This window comes from Anguilla anguilla, chromosome 7, assembly GCF_013347855.1.
Source record: "Anguilla anguilla isolate fAngAng1 chromosome 7, fAngAng1.pri, whole genome shotgun sequence".
NCBI lineage: Eukaryota > Metazoa > Chordata > Actinopteri > Anguilliformes > Anguillidae > Anguilla > Anguilla anguilla.
Window position 1 is genome coordinate 52,142,545 of NC_049207.1, and position 16,310 is coordinate 52,158,854.

The 16,310-nt window shown below is 40.6% G+C and overlaps 2 protein-coding genes across 2 annotated transcripts; both read left to right on the forward strand.

The window, feature by feature from the left end:
- Positions 1 to 5,163, forward strand: LOC118231393 (mucin-5AC-like). The gene is made up of 3 exons (XM_035425152.1): positions 1 to 4,024; positions 4,498 to 4,652; positions 5,018 to 5,163. The coding sequence occupies exons 1-3, from the start codon at positions 50 to 52 to the stop codon at positions 5,067 to 5,069; spliced, it is 4,182 nt and encodes a 1,393-aa protein (XP_035281043.1). The 5' UTR covers positions 1 to 49; the 3' UTR covers positions 5,070 to 5,163.
- Positions 5,164 to 5,490: 327 nt separating this feature from the next.
- Positions 5,491 to 13,966, forward strand: LOC118232574. Its single transcript, XM_035427637.1, has 10 exons — positions 5,491 to 5,544; positions 8,749 to 8,892; positions 9,539 to 9,600; positions 10,037 to 10,176; positions 10,641 to 10,765; positions 11,060 to 11,118; positions 11,459 to 11,601; positions 11,948 to 12,051; positions 12,579 to 12,698; positions 13,330 to 13,966. The coding sequence occupies exons 1-9, from the start codon at positions 5,491 to 5,493 to the stop codon at positions 12,672 to 12,674; spliced, it is 927 nt and encodes a 308-aa protein (XP_035283528.1). The 3' UTR covers positions 12,675 to 12,698; positions 13,330 to 13,966.
- Positions 13,967 to 16,310: the final 2,344 nt, after the last annotated feature.

Sequence of the window (16,310 nt, forward strand, 5' to 3'; positions counted from 1 at the left end):
AGAAACAGTAACCCAAATTACAACTGTCAGTGGTGCCCCCACTACAGCTATGAAGGAAGTTTCTTTCACAACAGAAACTGAAGCCCCAACTACAACCATGACTGATGCCCCCATTGCAACTGCTACTGAGGTTACTATGACAACAGGGACTGAAGCCCAATCCACAACTATGACCAATGACCCTGGTACAACTGATACTGAGGTTATTTTGACCACAGAAAAAGTATCTCCAACTCCAACCCTCACTGATGCCTCCACGACAACTGCTACTGAAATTGCTTCCACAACAGAAACTGAAGCCCCAACAACATTCATGACTGTTGCCCCCACTACAATGGTGACTGAGGTTACTATGACAACAGGAATTGAAGCACCGACCAAAACCATGACAGAGACCCCTGCTGCAACTGTAACTGAAAATACCTTGACCACAGAAACAGGAACCCAAACTACAACTGTCACTGGTGCCCCCACCACAGCTGTGGCTGAAGATGCTTTCACAACAGAAACTGAAGCCCCAACTATAATCCTGACTGACACCAGCACTACAACCTTGACTGAGGTTACGATGACCACAGGCACAGAAGCCCCAATTACAACTCTAAATGGTGCTCCCACAACAACTAAGAGTGAGGTTACTATGACAACAGGAACTGAAGCCCCAACAACAACCATGACCGAGACCCCTGTTACAACTTTAACTGAGGTTACTTTGGGCACAGAAAGAGTATCTCCAACTTCAACTCTCACTGATGCCTCCACTACAGCTCTCACTGATGCCCCCACTACAACTGCAACTGAGATTATTTTAACAACAGCAAATGAAGCCCCAACTACAACCATGACTAGTTCCCCCACTACAATGGTGACTGAGGTTACTATGACAACAGGGACTGAAGCTCCAACCACAGCCATGACAGATGCTGTAGCTACAACTGTAACTGAAGTTACCGTGACCACAGAAACAGTAACCCAAATTACAACTGTCAGTGGTGCCCCCACTACAGCTATGAAGGAAGTTTCTTTCACAACAGAAACTGAAGCCCCAACTACAACCATGACTGATGCCCCCATTGCAACTGCTACTGAGGTTACTATGACAACAGGGACTGAAGCCCAATCCACAACTATGACCAATGACCCTGGTACAACTGATACTGAGGTTATTTTGACCACAGAAAAAGTATCTCCAACTCCAACCCTCACTGATGCCTCCACGACAACTGCTACTGAAATTGCTTCCACAACAGAAACTGAAGCCCCAACAACATTCATGACTGTTGCCCCCACTACAATGGTGACTGAGGTTACTATGACAACAGGAATTGAAGCACCAACCAAAACCATGACAGAGACCCCTGCTGCAACTGTAACTGAAAATACCTTGACCACAGAAACAGGAACCCAAACTACAACTGTCACTGGTGCCCCCACCACAGCTGTGGCTGAAGATGCTTTCACAACAGAAACTGAAGCCCCAACTATAATCCTGACTGACACCAGCACTACAACCTTGACTGAGGTTACGATGACCACAGGCACAGAAGCCCCAATTACAACTCTAAATGGTGCTCCCACAACAACTAAGAGTGAGGTTACTATGACAACAGGAACTGAAGCCCCAACAACAACCATGACCGAGACCCCTGTTACAACTTTAACTGAGGTTACTTTGGGCACAGAAAGAGTATCTCCAACTTCAACTCTCACTGATGCCTCCACTACAGCTCTCACTGATGCCCCCACTACAACTGCAACTGAGATTATTTTAACAACAGCAAATGAAGCCCCAACTACAACCATGACTAGTTCCCCCACTACAATGGTGACTGAGGTTACTATGACAACAGGGACTGAAGCTCCAACCACAGCCATGACAGATGCTGTAGCTACAACTGTAACTGAAGTTACCGTGACCACAGAAACAGTAACCCAAATTACAACTGTCAGTGGTGCCCCCACTACAGCTATGAAGGAAGTTTCTTTCACAACAGAAACTGAAGCCCCAACTACAACCATGACTGATGCCTCCATTGCAACTGCTACTGAGGTTACTATGACAACAGGGACTGACGCCCAATCCACAACTATGACCAATGACCCTGGTACAACTGATACTGAGGTTATTTTGACCACAGAAAAAGTATCTCCAACTCCAACCCTCACTGATGCCTCCACGACAACTGCTACTGAAATTGCTTCCACAACAGAAACTGAAGCCCCAACAACATTCATGACTGTTGCCCCCACTACAATGGTGACTGAGGTTACTATGACAACAGGAATTGAAGCACCAACCAAAACCATGACAGAGAGCCCTGCTGCAACTGTAACTGAAAATACCTTGACCACAGAAACAGGAATCCAAACTACAACTGTCACTGGTGCCCCCACCACAGCTGTGGCTGAAGATGCTTTCACAACAGAAACTGAAGCCCCAACTATAATCGTGACTGACACCAGCACTACAACCTTGACTGAGGTTACTATGACAACAGGCACTGAAGCCCCAACTACAATCCTGACTGAAGCCCCAACTACAATAGTGACAGAGATTACTATGACAGCAGGGACAGAAGCCAGAACTACAACTATGACTGAAGCCCCAACAACAATGATAAATGGAGAACCCATTAAAGCTGCAACTGAGATTACTATGACAACAGAAACCGAAGCTGCAACTACAATCCTGACTGGCACCAGTACTACAACCTTGACTGAGGTTACGATGACAACAGGCACAGAAGCCCCACCTACAACCATGACTGGTGCCCCCACTACAGCTGTGACTGAAGTTGCTTTCAGAACAGAAACTGAAGCCCCAACTACAATCCTGACTGGCACTAGCACTACAGCATTGACTGAGGTTACTGTGTTCACAGGCACAGAAGCCCCAATTACAACTCTAAATGGTGCCCCCACTACAACTAAGACTGAGGTTACTATGACAACAGGCACTGAAGGCCCAAATACAACAATAAATGGAGAACCCATTGAAGTTGAAACTGAGATTATTTCGACAACAGAAACTGAAGCCCCATCTACAACCATGACTAGTTCTCCCACGGCAACTGCTACTGATGTTACTATGACAACAGGAACTGAAACTCCAACCACAGCCATGACAGATGCTGTAGCTACAACTGTAACTGAATTTACCTTAACTACAACTGTAAAAGAGATTGATATGACACCAACAACGGAAAATCTATCTACAACAGCCACAGGTCCATCAATGCCTACTGAAAATGGAGTTCTCTCTAATGTCACTAATACCCCCACAACAACGCTCACAAATATTTTTGAGTCAACTGCAACTGAAGGCCTCAAAATAACCACAACCGATGCCCCCACTACAGCTGTAACGGAAGATCTCATTACAACAGTCGCAGATATTTCCACGTCAAGGACCACTCAAGGTCTCACTACAACTACAAGTGATGGTCGCTTTTCAGGTTTTACAGAAGTTACTGTGACACCAGAAACTGACGATCCGGTCACAACAGCCACAGATATATTCACGCCAACTGTAACTAAAGGTCTTACTACTGAAACACCTGCTACATTCATAACCGGTGCTCCGGTGTCAGTTGGAATCCCCATTACATCAGCCACAGAAACTGCTGTAACATCTGTAACTGGTATTTCCACTACACTCGTGCTTGCTCTCCCCACTACAAAGACTGTTACAGAACTCTCTACAACTACCAAAACTGCTGTTGATACTCTAACTGACATAGCAGCGCCTGAAACTACCAAAATCAGTGCCATCACTGCTCCCACAACTTCCACCACCATCCAGGAGCTGGGGATCACTTCCACTCTGCCACAGATAGAAAAAACAACAGTTACAACAAGTAGGAGTCCATTTTCCACATCCACAACGGCATCAACCACAACAAGACCCCCGCCACCAGAGCCAGCCTTGTCACTGGAGTTCCACATAGTGGAGGACTTTAATGAGGATCTGAAGAATCCCTCTTCAGAGAACTTCAAGACCTTGGCGAAGGAAGTAACGACACAGGTAACTGCCATTTTTGGGTTTTTGGGTGAGAGATATGAGCAGCTGTTCAAATATTTTAATGCAATATTCTCTGTCCTTCTTATATGGCTTTTAATAATATAATTTCTTTTCTCAGTCAGTCGTTGTCTTTATACATTAATTACCCCCTTTTTCTTAATCAATGAAAATTAACATGTTTTATATTTGTATAAAATATATATTTTTTTGTAGTTGGATAAGATTTATTCCCAGAAATATGGGAAGGGATTCAATCGCACCAAAGTCAACGGCTTCAGGTAGGCACAAACATATATCGAAAGTTTAAAATTATGTCACCAGTTTAACCACATGAAAGAATCATGTATGTGCAACACCTATTATGTTATGAAAATAACTGAGCCCTTTGAAACATTTTTGATTGAAACATTTGCCATATGATATACTGCACGGTACTTTTAAAACATTTTTTAAGACAAGGTTGCTCTCGCTTTTAGGAAAGGATCAATTGTGGTGGACACTTCCCTAGTGTTCAACAATTTCAGTGTCGTACCAAACACCAGCGATGTGACCCAAACCCTCAAAGAAGCCACGTTCTCCAACACCTCTGGTTTCAGTCTCCAAGTAAACATCTCCACCATTACAACCACAAGTAAGAGAATTACACTTTAATGCAACAGTAAAACGCCATTCTATCTGACGGTATGTTTACTGACATTTCATGTTCTTGTGCTATTTAGACTGAATTGGACTTACTCTTCACTTATTTGTACCTTGTTCATATTATCACTACGTTTACGAACCTACAAATATGTCCAGCATTGCTTTCAGTTACACAGTGGTTCCAAAACAAGACGAGATTGCTGCTGGTGTGTTATTTATCGGAACCTTCGCTCTGAATAGATATTCAAAAAACAGTAAATACACACTAGTAATCTATCTCCAGTGTATTTTGGAGTCTAAAGCAGTATTAATTTAACACACAAGCTAACCTCTGACCCTCCTTTTGTTTTACAGTCCCGACACAAACTTCACCGACTACAACAAGCACTCCCACAACAAAATCTGACAAAAACACATTTACTCCACCTTTACCTCAAAGTCTTCACACAGTGAACACAACCTCTGTGTCACTAGAAATAATATCAACACCGCAAACAGACACACAGACAGCAAACCCTGACCCGACATCTTTTAAAACAACTATTGCTACAACTTCCCTAATTAGCAGTAACACACCACTTGTAACAACCACTACACATAATGTTGCAAACACACAGCCTGGCAGCCTGACGGTGGAGACTGAGGTTACTATGACAACAGGGACGGAAGCCCAAACTACAACGATAAATGGAGAACCCATTAAAGCTGCAACTGAGATTACTAAAACAACAGAAACTGAAGCCCCAACTACAACCATGACTGGTACCCCCACTACAACTGTGACTGAGGTTACTATGACAACAGGAACTAAATCCCCACCTACAACCATGACTGGTGCCCCCACTACAGCTGTGACTGAAGTTACCTTGACCACAGAAACAGTAACCCCAACTACAACTGTCACTGGTGCCCCCACTACAGCTGTGACTGAAGTTGCTTTCAGAACAGAAACTGAAGCCCCAACTACAATCCTGACTGGCACCAGTACTTCAACCTTGACTGAGGTTACTATGACAACAGGTACTGAAGCCCCAAATACAACAGTAAATGGAGAACCCATTAAAGCTGCAACTGAAATTATTTTGACAACAGAAACTGAAGCCCCAACTACGACAGGTTCCTCCACTGCAACTGCTACTGAGGTTACTATGACAACAGGCACTGAAGCCCAAACCACAACTATGACTAATGCCTCTGCTACAACTGTTACTGAGGTTACTTTGACCACAGAAAATGAAGCCCCAACTACAATCATGACTGGTGCTCCCACTAAAACAGTGACTGATGTTACTATGACAACAGTAACTGAAGCTCCAACCACAGCCATGACAGATGCTGTAGCTACAACTGTAACTGAAGTTACCTTAACCACAGAAACAGTAACCCCAATTACAGCTGTCACTGGTGCCCCCACTACAGCTGTGACTGAAGTTCCATTCCCAACAGGGACTGAAGCCCCAACTACAATCCTGACTGACACCAGCACTACGACCTTGGCTGAGTTTACTTTGACCACAGACACTAATAGCCCAGCTACATCCATGACTGGTGCCCCTACTACAACTGTAACTGAGGTTACTATGACAACAGGAACGGAATCCCCAACAACAATCTTGACTGAGGCCCCTGCTACAACTGTAACTGAGGTTATTTTGACCACGGACAGAGTTGCCCCATTTTCAACTCTCACTGACGCCTCCACTAAAACTGTTACTGAGGTTGCTATGATAACAGGCACTGAAGGCCCAACCACAGCCATGAGTGGTGCCCTCACTGCAGTGGTGACTGAGGTCACTTTGACAACAGAAACTGTAGCCCCCAATATATCTCTGACTGAGGTTACTATGACAACAGGAACTAAACCCCCAACTGCAACTCTCACTAGTGCCCCCACAGCACAGACAGTGAACCCTGACCCGACATCTCTTAAAACAACTGTTGCAATAACTTCCCTAATTAGCAGTAACACACCACTCGTAACAACCACTACACATAATTCTGCATTCACACAGCCTGGCAGCCTGACAGTACCACAAACAGAAGCACTCACAACGATTCCTGCATTTACACAACCCAGCACAAACGCAACTCAGACAGTAAGCATGACAACAGAATCTGTAAACACACAAAGCGACAAAACAACAGTGCCCCCCAGTAAGACTACAGTTCCACAGTTTAATATAAAGACAACACAGACAACACAGAATACATCAACTGTCAACACTGACAATTCAACTGAAATTGCCACAACTGCAACCACAGGAAACAAAAATAACACAACTGCAATGCCTACAGTCAAACATACAGCTACACAACCAAACACTGCCACATTACACTCAACTATCATTGCCACAACCACACGTACACAACTGGGCACTGTCCCAGCAGCCACAACTAAGGTTCCAGCTGCCACGCCCATCACTGGTGTAGAATCATTCTCAAGTACGACCACTCAGCACAGCTCAAGTCTTCATGAGCTTACTCAAAGTACAGCTCCTCAGCCCAGCACCGTGGCAGTCAACCAGAACACAACGAAAGTAACTTCCGCTGCTGCAAATTCGCAAATCAGAACTGTTCTGTTGCGATTCAGTCTACGGGACGAATTCACGAGTGAACTCTTAGATCAAAATTCAGAAAGGTACCGGCAGTTGGAGAAACACGTGACTACTGAGGTGAGTTCTTAGCATCATTTATGCTTTTGATATGACTGAAATTTATTTGTTCTTTTTTAAAAATTTATAATATTGAGCTCATTTTTGAAAAACTAAGAACCAAGCCTCTGGGAGAAAAAGGTTCTTGAACATGGAAACCAACAATTTTGCTATTTTATATATTTTTTAATCAATATGTCAGATCAGCATCATGAATCTCACAACCAAAGCTATACTCTTAACTTGTTGTGTTAAAGCATTTAATTTTTTTACAATTTTGAAAATGCATTGCTAAGTTCAACTTGGTTTGTGTTTACAATTCTAAAAATGAGGCAAATACTCTAAATATAGATAAAATAAATACACACTTTTGATTGTATTAGTGGACAGAACAAATTAGAAGGTTTGTACTTAATTAAACAAAGCATGATCATTGTTGAGACAAGAAAATGAAATATTTTCATATTTGGAACTTTGTATTAGCTTAAATGTCTATTAACAATTTGTTTTGTGTTTTATTATTTTTCAGATCAACAAAATATTTTTAAAGAAATTTGTCAAATCGTTTTTTGGATCAATGGTTAAAGGATTCAGGTATTTCAATGAATGTTGAAATTACTGCATGCAACTGAGAACAGTTTATGGGAAGTATACCTCATAAAGGTTACCAGTGCAGTTCCAAACAAATGTAGAATCACATTTGAAAAATCCAACAAACACTGGAATGAATAAATAAATACTCACATAAAAATAATCATGTTATAACATAATGATTTTCCAGCTGTTATAACATGATGGAGAAGATCAGCACGGGATAAAATGTTGTTGCTTTATTATTTAATACAATATTGATTTATAAACATGTGTTCGATGTTTTAATGTAGAGATCGTATCTGCAATGCCACTGAACGTGCTTTCATGTTGTCTGTGCGTTGATTCACATTGAGTTGTTCAGTTTGATTCTCACAGGTGAGCTTACAATAAGATTGTATTTGTAGTGTCCGCGTGCTTTGTTTCAGTTTTTTCCTCTCGGTATCCTCTACACCCTAGAAAAGGCTCAGTGATAACAGATGTGGATTTGCTGTTCAAAGAAGAAGCGAGTCAGGATGAGCTAGTCAGTTCATCTGAAGTAAAGAAAGTCCTGCAAAATGCTACATTCGCCGACAGCCATTTTTTTTTAAACATCATACCGGCTTCTATACAGGTTTTCGGTAAATATTTTTCAGTGTCTTAAAGATCTTTTGTAACCACATTGTTTGAAAGTTGATGTACAGTCTGTTCACAGTGTTGCCTTCACTCAAATTAACTTGTTTTTAATTTCTTCAGTAATTGACCAGTCGCAGTCTTTCAAAATTGTACCAGTATTACCAGAGGTGGCTTTTGATCTTTAACAGCGTGGATTTAACACTGATAATTTTGATGTGTTTGAATTAGTATGTGTGTAACTCCCTTTCTCTCACTTTTACAGAGGAAACCTTGGTGCTGGTAAATCTCACTCTGGTTCAGTCCTTTTCATTGTCACTCAATGACTCCCTGTCTTCATATCACATTGAGACTAGCAATGCGCTCTACCAGTGGGTAAGTACTGCAGTACTCTGGTGACTGCTTTTTTAAACCGTCCTTGCCTGGACTATTCTGTCATAGACTTGTTTTGAGTTGTATGTTAATCCGTGAATGAGGAATACACATATTTATCTCAGAGAGCTGCTCATCATTTGTTGGCAAAGCTCCTAAAAAGGGAACACCTCGCTTGAAATTTTAAATGAATTATGAAACGACAGTTCCTCCAGCTCCAGGTGTGCTTACCAGGTGAGCGGAATAGGAACTGCACGTGCTCTGTTAGTGTTGAGTGCTCAATCAGAGTTTACTTTACACTGAACATTTTTCTGTGCGAGAGGAACAACAGACTTAATGGGCCTCATTCACAGAACCTTTCTTAAATTATTCTTACTTTTGTTCTTAAAAACGTTCCTACAAAAAACCAACATGGGATTCTTGACACAAGTGCAGACGTTTGTCTCTGTGCATATCCCAGGTGTATGAGATAATGAATGCTGACTGTCTGTAAATTATTTTATTGTTAAGCAATTATGTGCAATCCTGTACATGTGATTAGCATAAGGAAACAGCCATGAACAAAAAAAGATAAAAAAAAATATGAATGCCGAATTGTTCTTGCATTTGTCATAGAAACCACAGTGATAACATTGATGTGTTCATTTAGCTTGGAGAGGTGTTTTCTAAATACTATGGGAACAAGAGCCTGTCATCGACTGTGAAGTTCAGGTAATTTTTATTTTGTATTCAGCCTGCTCAGAAGTAGAAACAAAGCAAATGTGTTTCCTGTGTGAAACATGCTATTTAGCTATGTAATTTAACTATGGCTATGTTATCCAGAAATAATAAATAATAAATAAATAAATAAATAAACATTTGATGAAGGGACAGACTGCATGAATCCTTTGTAAAAATCCGGTAAAGTTTTACAAACATTTCACTGTAAAAATGCGGTTTTCATCGTGTAGGAAACCAACACAGAGAATGATACTCTGCATCTCAAAATTACAGTAAATCAAAATAATCTGGATTCCTGGTTTGACCTGGGAAATTAATAAATCATTGTAAACTAAATGGTTTTATATGTTAATGATTTACCATTCAGTCTGAAACACTTTCTGTGCCTGCACCATCCAAGCCGATCTATCTCTCTCGTCTCTTTCAGAAACATTGATGGTTTGGTGGGTGCTACCATAGAGTTTAAATATAATGCAGAGCAGAAGACACCAGATGATGTTCTAACAGCTGCTGTTCTGAGCTCCCAGGGCCCCTTCCTCCACCTGAAGCATTTCCTGTCAGTCAATGGTCAGTACCGACAGCATGCGATTCTTTTTTTCTTTTTTTGCCATTTTTCTCCCATTTTCTCCCCAGTTTAGTCGTTATACTAATTCCCCGTGTGTATCACAGTCCTGGTCGATGCGCTATCCTCTGTCGGTCTGGGGAGGGTGAGCATGCGATTCTAATTGTATTTTAGTTTCATGATATATAACATTTTTGTTATATTAATTTTATATATATATATATATATATATATATAAATATATAAATATATATATAAATATTTTTGTATTTGACAATATTGTTATTTCTCAAGAACACAATATTGATATTTTAAATAGTATTTAAAGTTTCAATAGTATGCTCTTGGGTCCCATTATTAAAACGCAAAATTATTATGGTATTATGGAAGGTCAAAGGTCACATGAGAGGTGTGCTGATGGAGGGCATAGTTGCTGTGGAATGAATTATTAAATTACGTGTTTCCTCAGGTTTTCAGGCCCCGGTGGATGTTTTCCCCCTGTCCCTGAGGATCACAAGCTTGCATTTTGCAGAGGAGCTGGCCGATCGGGGGTCGCACCTCTTCCAGCTCTACAGCACGTTCATCCGCACATCTGTGAGTGAGTGAGACGCAGGCGCGTGCAAGCGCGCCACCCCACACCACTCCCAGTTAAAGTCCTGGGGGTATGACGTATGCCACACTCAGACGGACAGGATCTCCGTCCTTCATGCGCAAAAAAAAAAGAAGAAAAAACGTTGAGATTCTGTCTTTATTTTTCTTGTTTTGACCAGATAAGAATATGTCTCACCACCCATTGCTGTTCAGCAAACACAAACTCATTCTGGGCATCTCTCTCCCCCCCCCCCCCCCCCCCCCCACCCCCCCTCAATCTCTCTCTCTCTCTCTCAGGTAATAAAGCTTTATAAAGACATAAAAGGATTTTCTGGTGTCCACGTGACTAAAATGACGTGAGTATATAATATGAGCTAAATATGATACATTTCATGTACATAGTGACTACATATTTTATGTCGTTAATCTGTGATGGTGGATTGTTATAAATTAAGACCCTTTAAGTGGGCGGCACTTTAAAAAAATATCAAATAGCATTGAAAGACATGGAATAATGTCACATATCCATGATGATGGTCAATAGGTTGCTGAAATATTTTTTTATCGTTATTTACATGAGTTGACACAGCCTTACTATTGGGGAAAAATGAGTTTTTACAGTAGATTTAGGATCACATTTTCTTGACATACATGATTTATGAAGGGCCAGTCCTTTCTCTCTCTCCTTTTCCACAGTTCAGGTTCTGTGGTGGCTGAACTGGCAGTGATCTTTGAGAAGACTGGGATCTCTTCTGCCACGGTGTCTCAGATTTTGCGGGCTGGTTTGCCTCAGCTTGAATTCGAAGGCCTTACCGTAGACCCATCCTCCCTGTCGAATGGTAGTTGACAGTCACTTGATAATACAGTAGCTTGGATTCAATCAACATTTGTCCTTAAATTTGATTCAAGGTGAAATGCAAGTGTTTTTTTTTTTTAACTGGTTGAGTTCAGCAATCACCAAAATGAATCTTGCGCAAATTGTTTTTTTTTTCCCTAAGAAATTAAGAAATAAGGAAACATTTGACTCTTCATTTGTACACTAATCTCGTGTTGAAGGTAAAGGTGGATGTTGCCTGAAGCCAGCTCAGTGTTCCCCACAATGTTTCCCTAGACTGTCAGACAAACACAGATCACAGCATCACACTCATGCACATTTCCAACCCTCTCGCCCCTCCCCCCATGCAGAGGCCGGGCCTATGCCATCTCCCAGGCCATTCCCAGAATACGCTGTGGCCATCATTGTCATGTGTGGCCTTCTCATCCTTCTTCTCCCTGTAGCTGTGGTGGTCGTGAGTATCAACTTCCAACCAAATATCCAAATTAATCACCCCCTCTCCTCCCTGAACCCCCGATGCATAGTTTGAGGCTCATCGCTTCATCTAGGGAAGCCGACAAACCAAATGTACTTTTTACACGCAGAATGACCAATAATTATGAACGGGGTCAATACGTAGGATGTTGTTTTTAGAGGTCAATTCAGTTATCTTTTCTGTATTATTACTGCAACATTTTTTTTTTTTTTTGCTTTAATGCCAGAATCACAGTCAACAACCCACACTAATGTTCCACAGAACTATGCGCTATGTGAAATGTAGAGCTTCTAATGGCCAGGTTGATCTCTACCAGTTTGATATAAACCGTGCCCCATACACCAACACTCACCCCAGTCTAAATGCCACACAGTGGTACTACTTTTGGCTCTATGATGTGCCAGCCTGAGAGGGTGGGGTAAAGTGTTGTCTTATACATTGGTAGATATGAGTCTGGGTTCCCATTCCAATGCGATATATTTTCTTTTTTCGTCCTCTCTCTCAAGGGGTGTAAAACGGGAATGTGGAGGAAGTTGAAGAGGTCTCTATCGTTATCTAACTCCCAGCATTACAATATTTCTCCAGTTCACAATGGTGTCTGACAGCATACTGGGCTCTGTGTCATGGTAAGGCTCTCTCTGTCTCTATCTCACACATTCAACAGACAACACACCCACACACCCACCCACACATGCACACATGCCTGCACACACTCACACAACACACCCACCCACACACACACGCACGCACACACACACCCTGATACACACACCCACTCACCCGCATGCACCCATGCACGCACACACATATTTTAACACTGTCATTCATGTCCGCATACACAAGTAACATCAAAGGACATAAACAGTAGAGACAAACAGTACAGAAAAATGATGGACACTTGCAGGCTCATTAGGGGTATAGGTAGTGGCATTGCCTCCAAATATGGGGGCTTTCTATTATTGCTGACAGACTCAAACACACACACCTATATATGTGTTAGAAATCAACATGACATATGCCAAATGTAATTTCATAAAATTTAGTTTTCATTATGTGTGTATGTGGGGGGGGGGGGGGGGGGGGGTAGTAATGATTATGTGGTATAGTGAGACACAGTATAATTTTTCAGTGTGATTTTTATATATTTGGAGGCTGTGTTAACTGTCACTGTGTGTATAAAACCAGTAATAAGAAACATTTGAAAAACATTTGCAATTACATAAATAGAATAATTAATCAAGAATCCTCTCTCCATAGGGTCACAATTGAGTTACCCTGAGACCACAAATTTAGGAGTGCAACTCCTCAACACCCAAGGCTTGGATCAGTCACAACTGGACATAAATATTTATTTATTCCTCATTAAAGGTGCACTGTTCGGAAAACACTGTGAGCAAACTTGGTGTCCAGGACACCGTGAGTCTATGTTACAATGGGTGTATCTTAGAGGGAACTGCCCCAATGACAAGCCATTGAGCCCCTGTAGGACCAGTTTCCGGACAGTGTAGGTTTATGTCTTATGGCTTATTACAATCATACACATTCAACCATTTATACCTTATTATAAATTATTAAGCATTGTCTGAATTATATTTGTATGCACATTTCATGTGTAGATGAATGTTCCACAGACTGTAAATACACTGTGATGTGATGCAGTAAAATGTACTGACCTTTTCCAGTGCTGCTGTAACAGACTCCTAACACTGATTATGATGTCATAATGAGATGGACTCCTGCATACCCACAGTTAGTTAATTATTGCGCACTTGCACAGGCACACGAATTTGGGCACATAATTAATATTCCATTGCATTTTTGTGAATGTATCCTCTAGCTGCTATTTCTGCACTTTTCCCTGTATTTAGAAATAAAATGCCATGATTTTAAATCCATATCTGCATTTTGAAGAAGTAGAGGTTTTGGGTATCATTTCATTTCATTTCATACATTCATTCATACATTCGTTCATTCAATAATTTATTTCATTCATTCATTTCATACATACATACACGCACAATCAATACTGTGAAAATGTCAGAGACCGCCCTTTACTTCATTTACTTTCCAGTGAAAACAGCCATTAAGTGAAAGTTATTTATTTTTCAGTGTCAGAAAATAATGCAGCAAACATATGTATTTAACACAACATTACACAAAAACCTCCACAACCATGTACAATACCAAAATCTTTCAGTATTTAGTGTGTCTACCCTTTTCCTTTATTACAGCATACATACATACATAAATAGGCATATTTCATGCAGGTTCAAACAAACAGATTTTAATCTATTGAGAAATTATAGCAAAATATAACATTTATGACTGAAAACGAACGCTAAAATATGCAGCAGATTTAGTGCCAATATTATTTACACGAAGTTCACAACTCACGTCGTGGAGATCACACAGTCATTTCTGTGAAATCACGTTCCCAGTAGCTGTTGCTGCTGTTCGTTTAGGCACCTGTCCCGTTTTAACAGTATATCGGCATCGTCAAAATCTAAACAATACATATTCCTAATTAATGCTATAGAACAGAAACTCCCAATAAGTGGACACATGCTGTTTCATCATATCCATGCTCCAAATTACTTTTTTACTACAAGCAATTCGAAGCTGACTCACTAGCCAGCCAACGGTGTAAGCAGTAAGTCAGTGATGTAAAAGCTTGTTCGTTAGTCTGCCTTTCATAGAAATCAAATCATAGCCAGCTTGAATAAAGCCGGTCATTGCTCGACCAAGAATTACCAATTACAACGTCATATTTGTTGCACACGATTAATCAAAGATGTTTAAGTTTGATCATCGATCATTTGATCATGATTTCATATATTATGCACATATACGCGTGAGTGCGTTTTTCATTAGTATTACCGAAATCTCTGACATTACTCACCTGCACAGCGGTCATGCGATTGGCTATGAGCTACTCTTCCCCTGATTGGCTGAGGATAGCTTAATTTTGATTGGTGCGTACACGTGCGGTTTCTCCCCTATCGTACAAGTAAAAATAAATGGGGAACCCTGAAAAGTGCCAAACTCTCGGTGCTGTATAGGTATGGGGCATGCCCCCGCCAAGGCGTAACTTGGCGGGATGGCATACCTGCCATCCCAATGCCAAAATAAATTCTATTTCTGTGCGTCCACAGCTTGAAGTTTGTAGTTTTGAATGTGTAGTTTGAGAGCATTAAAACAGGAATTGTAGTTTTACGATGCGTAAAACACATGTGAGTTGTGTTTTGGGGGTCACAGAACACACACGAGTTGTGAACCACGTGTAAATAATATTGGCACTAAATTCACTGTGTAGTGAAAAGAAATAATACTAGTTGTAGTAACAGCCTTTGTATCGTCACAGAGAATTAAATAGTAGTTTTATTGAGCTTCGTTAGCTGGTAATTGTGTTTATGTTATATGACCTCCATTGCTTTACATGTGACCGTGGTGTCTTCATTTAATAATACTATCTGAAAAAAATATATTATTTAAAAAAATTTGGTGCCCAATGCAAGGCTGTGCATGGAAACTCATTTATTATATCTAAATATCATACAGGATCTTTCTTTGCAAGAAAAAATGAAACTGGCAGCCTTTAAGCTTCAAACAATTTTGAATCGGTTTGTGAGCAGACCTTGGTACTTGCAACTTTCATGCACTTAAAAGTAAAATTTTTATTTTTAGCAATAAATACATTTGATTACACATTTGATAGATTTTACAAAATGTAATGAAACATTTCATTGTAAAAGACAGCAGTGTATATGATATGGTAACGCTCTTTCAAAATAGGTCAGTGTCTCAACTCACATTGCTTTAATCAGCAAGCCCAGCTTGCAAAGGCACTTAGTTGGTTTGCTACATTTAACATGGTCGCTTTTAAAACAATTATACGAATTTCCCCTTTTCTTTAACTAAGTTTATGAGTTCAAAAGTATCACCCCATGGCTATTGTTTCATAAAATACTAGATCAAATATATATTTGGTGTTATGGATAGACAGGCAACCTTCATTATTAAAGCTCAGTTATTGTTAGCTGAGTTCATATTTTGTGTTCAGGCTGGCACGACTGTCAATCTGTAGAACAATAAATACCGCATTTGAAAATGAATCATTATCTGAGGAGGCTCTATGCAGTTAGTATAGGATGAGATGACGAAGGCTTTAAGACTCCCTATTTTTTTTTTAAAAGACCCTGCTAGTAGCTTGACTTGAAGTATAAGTCAGAAAATTCATT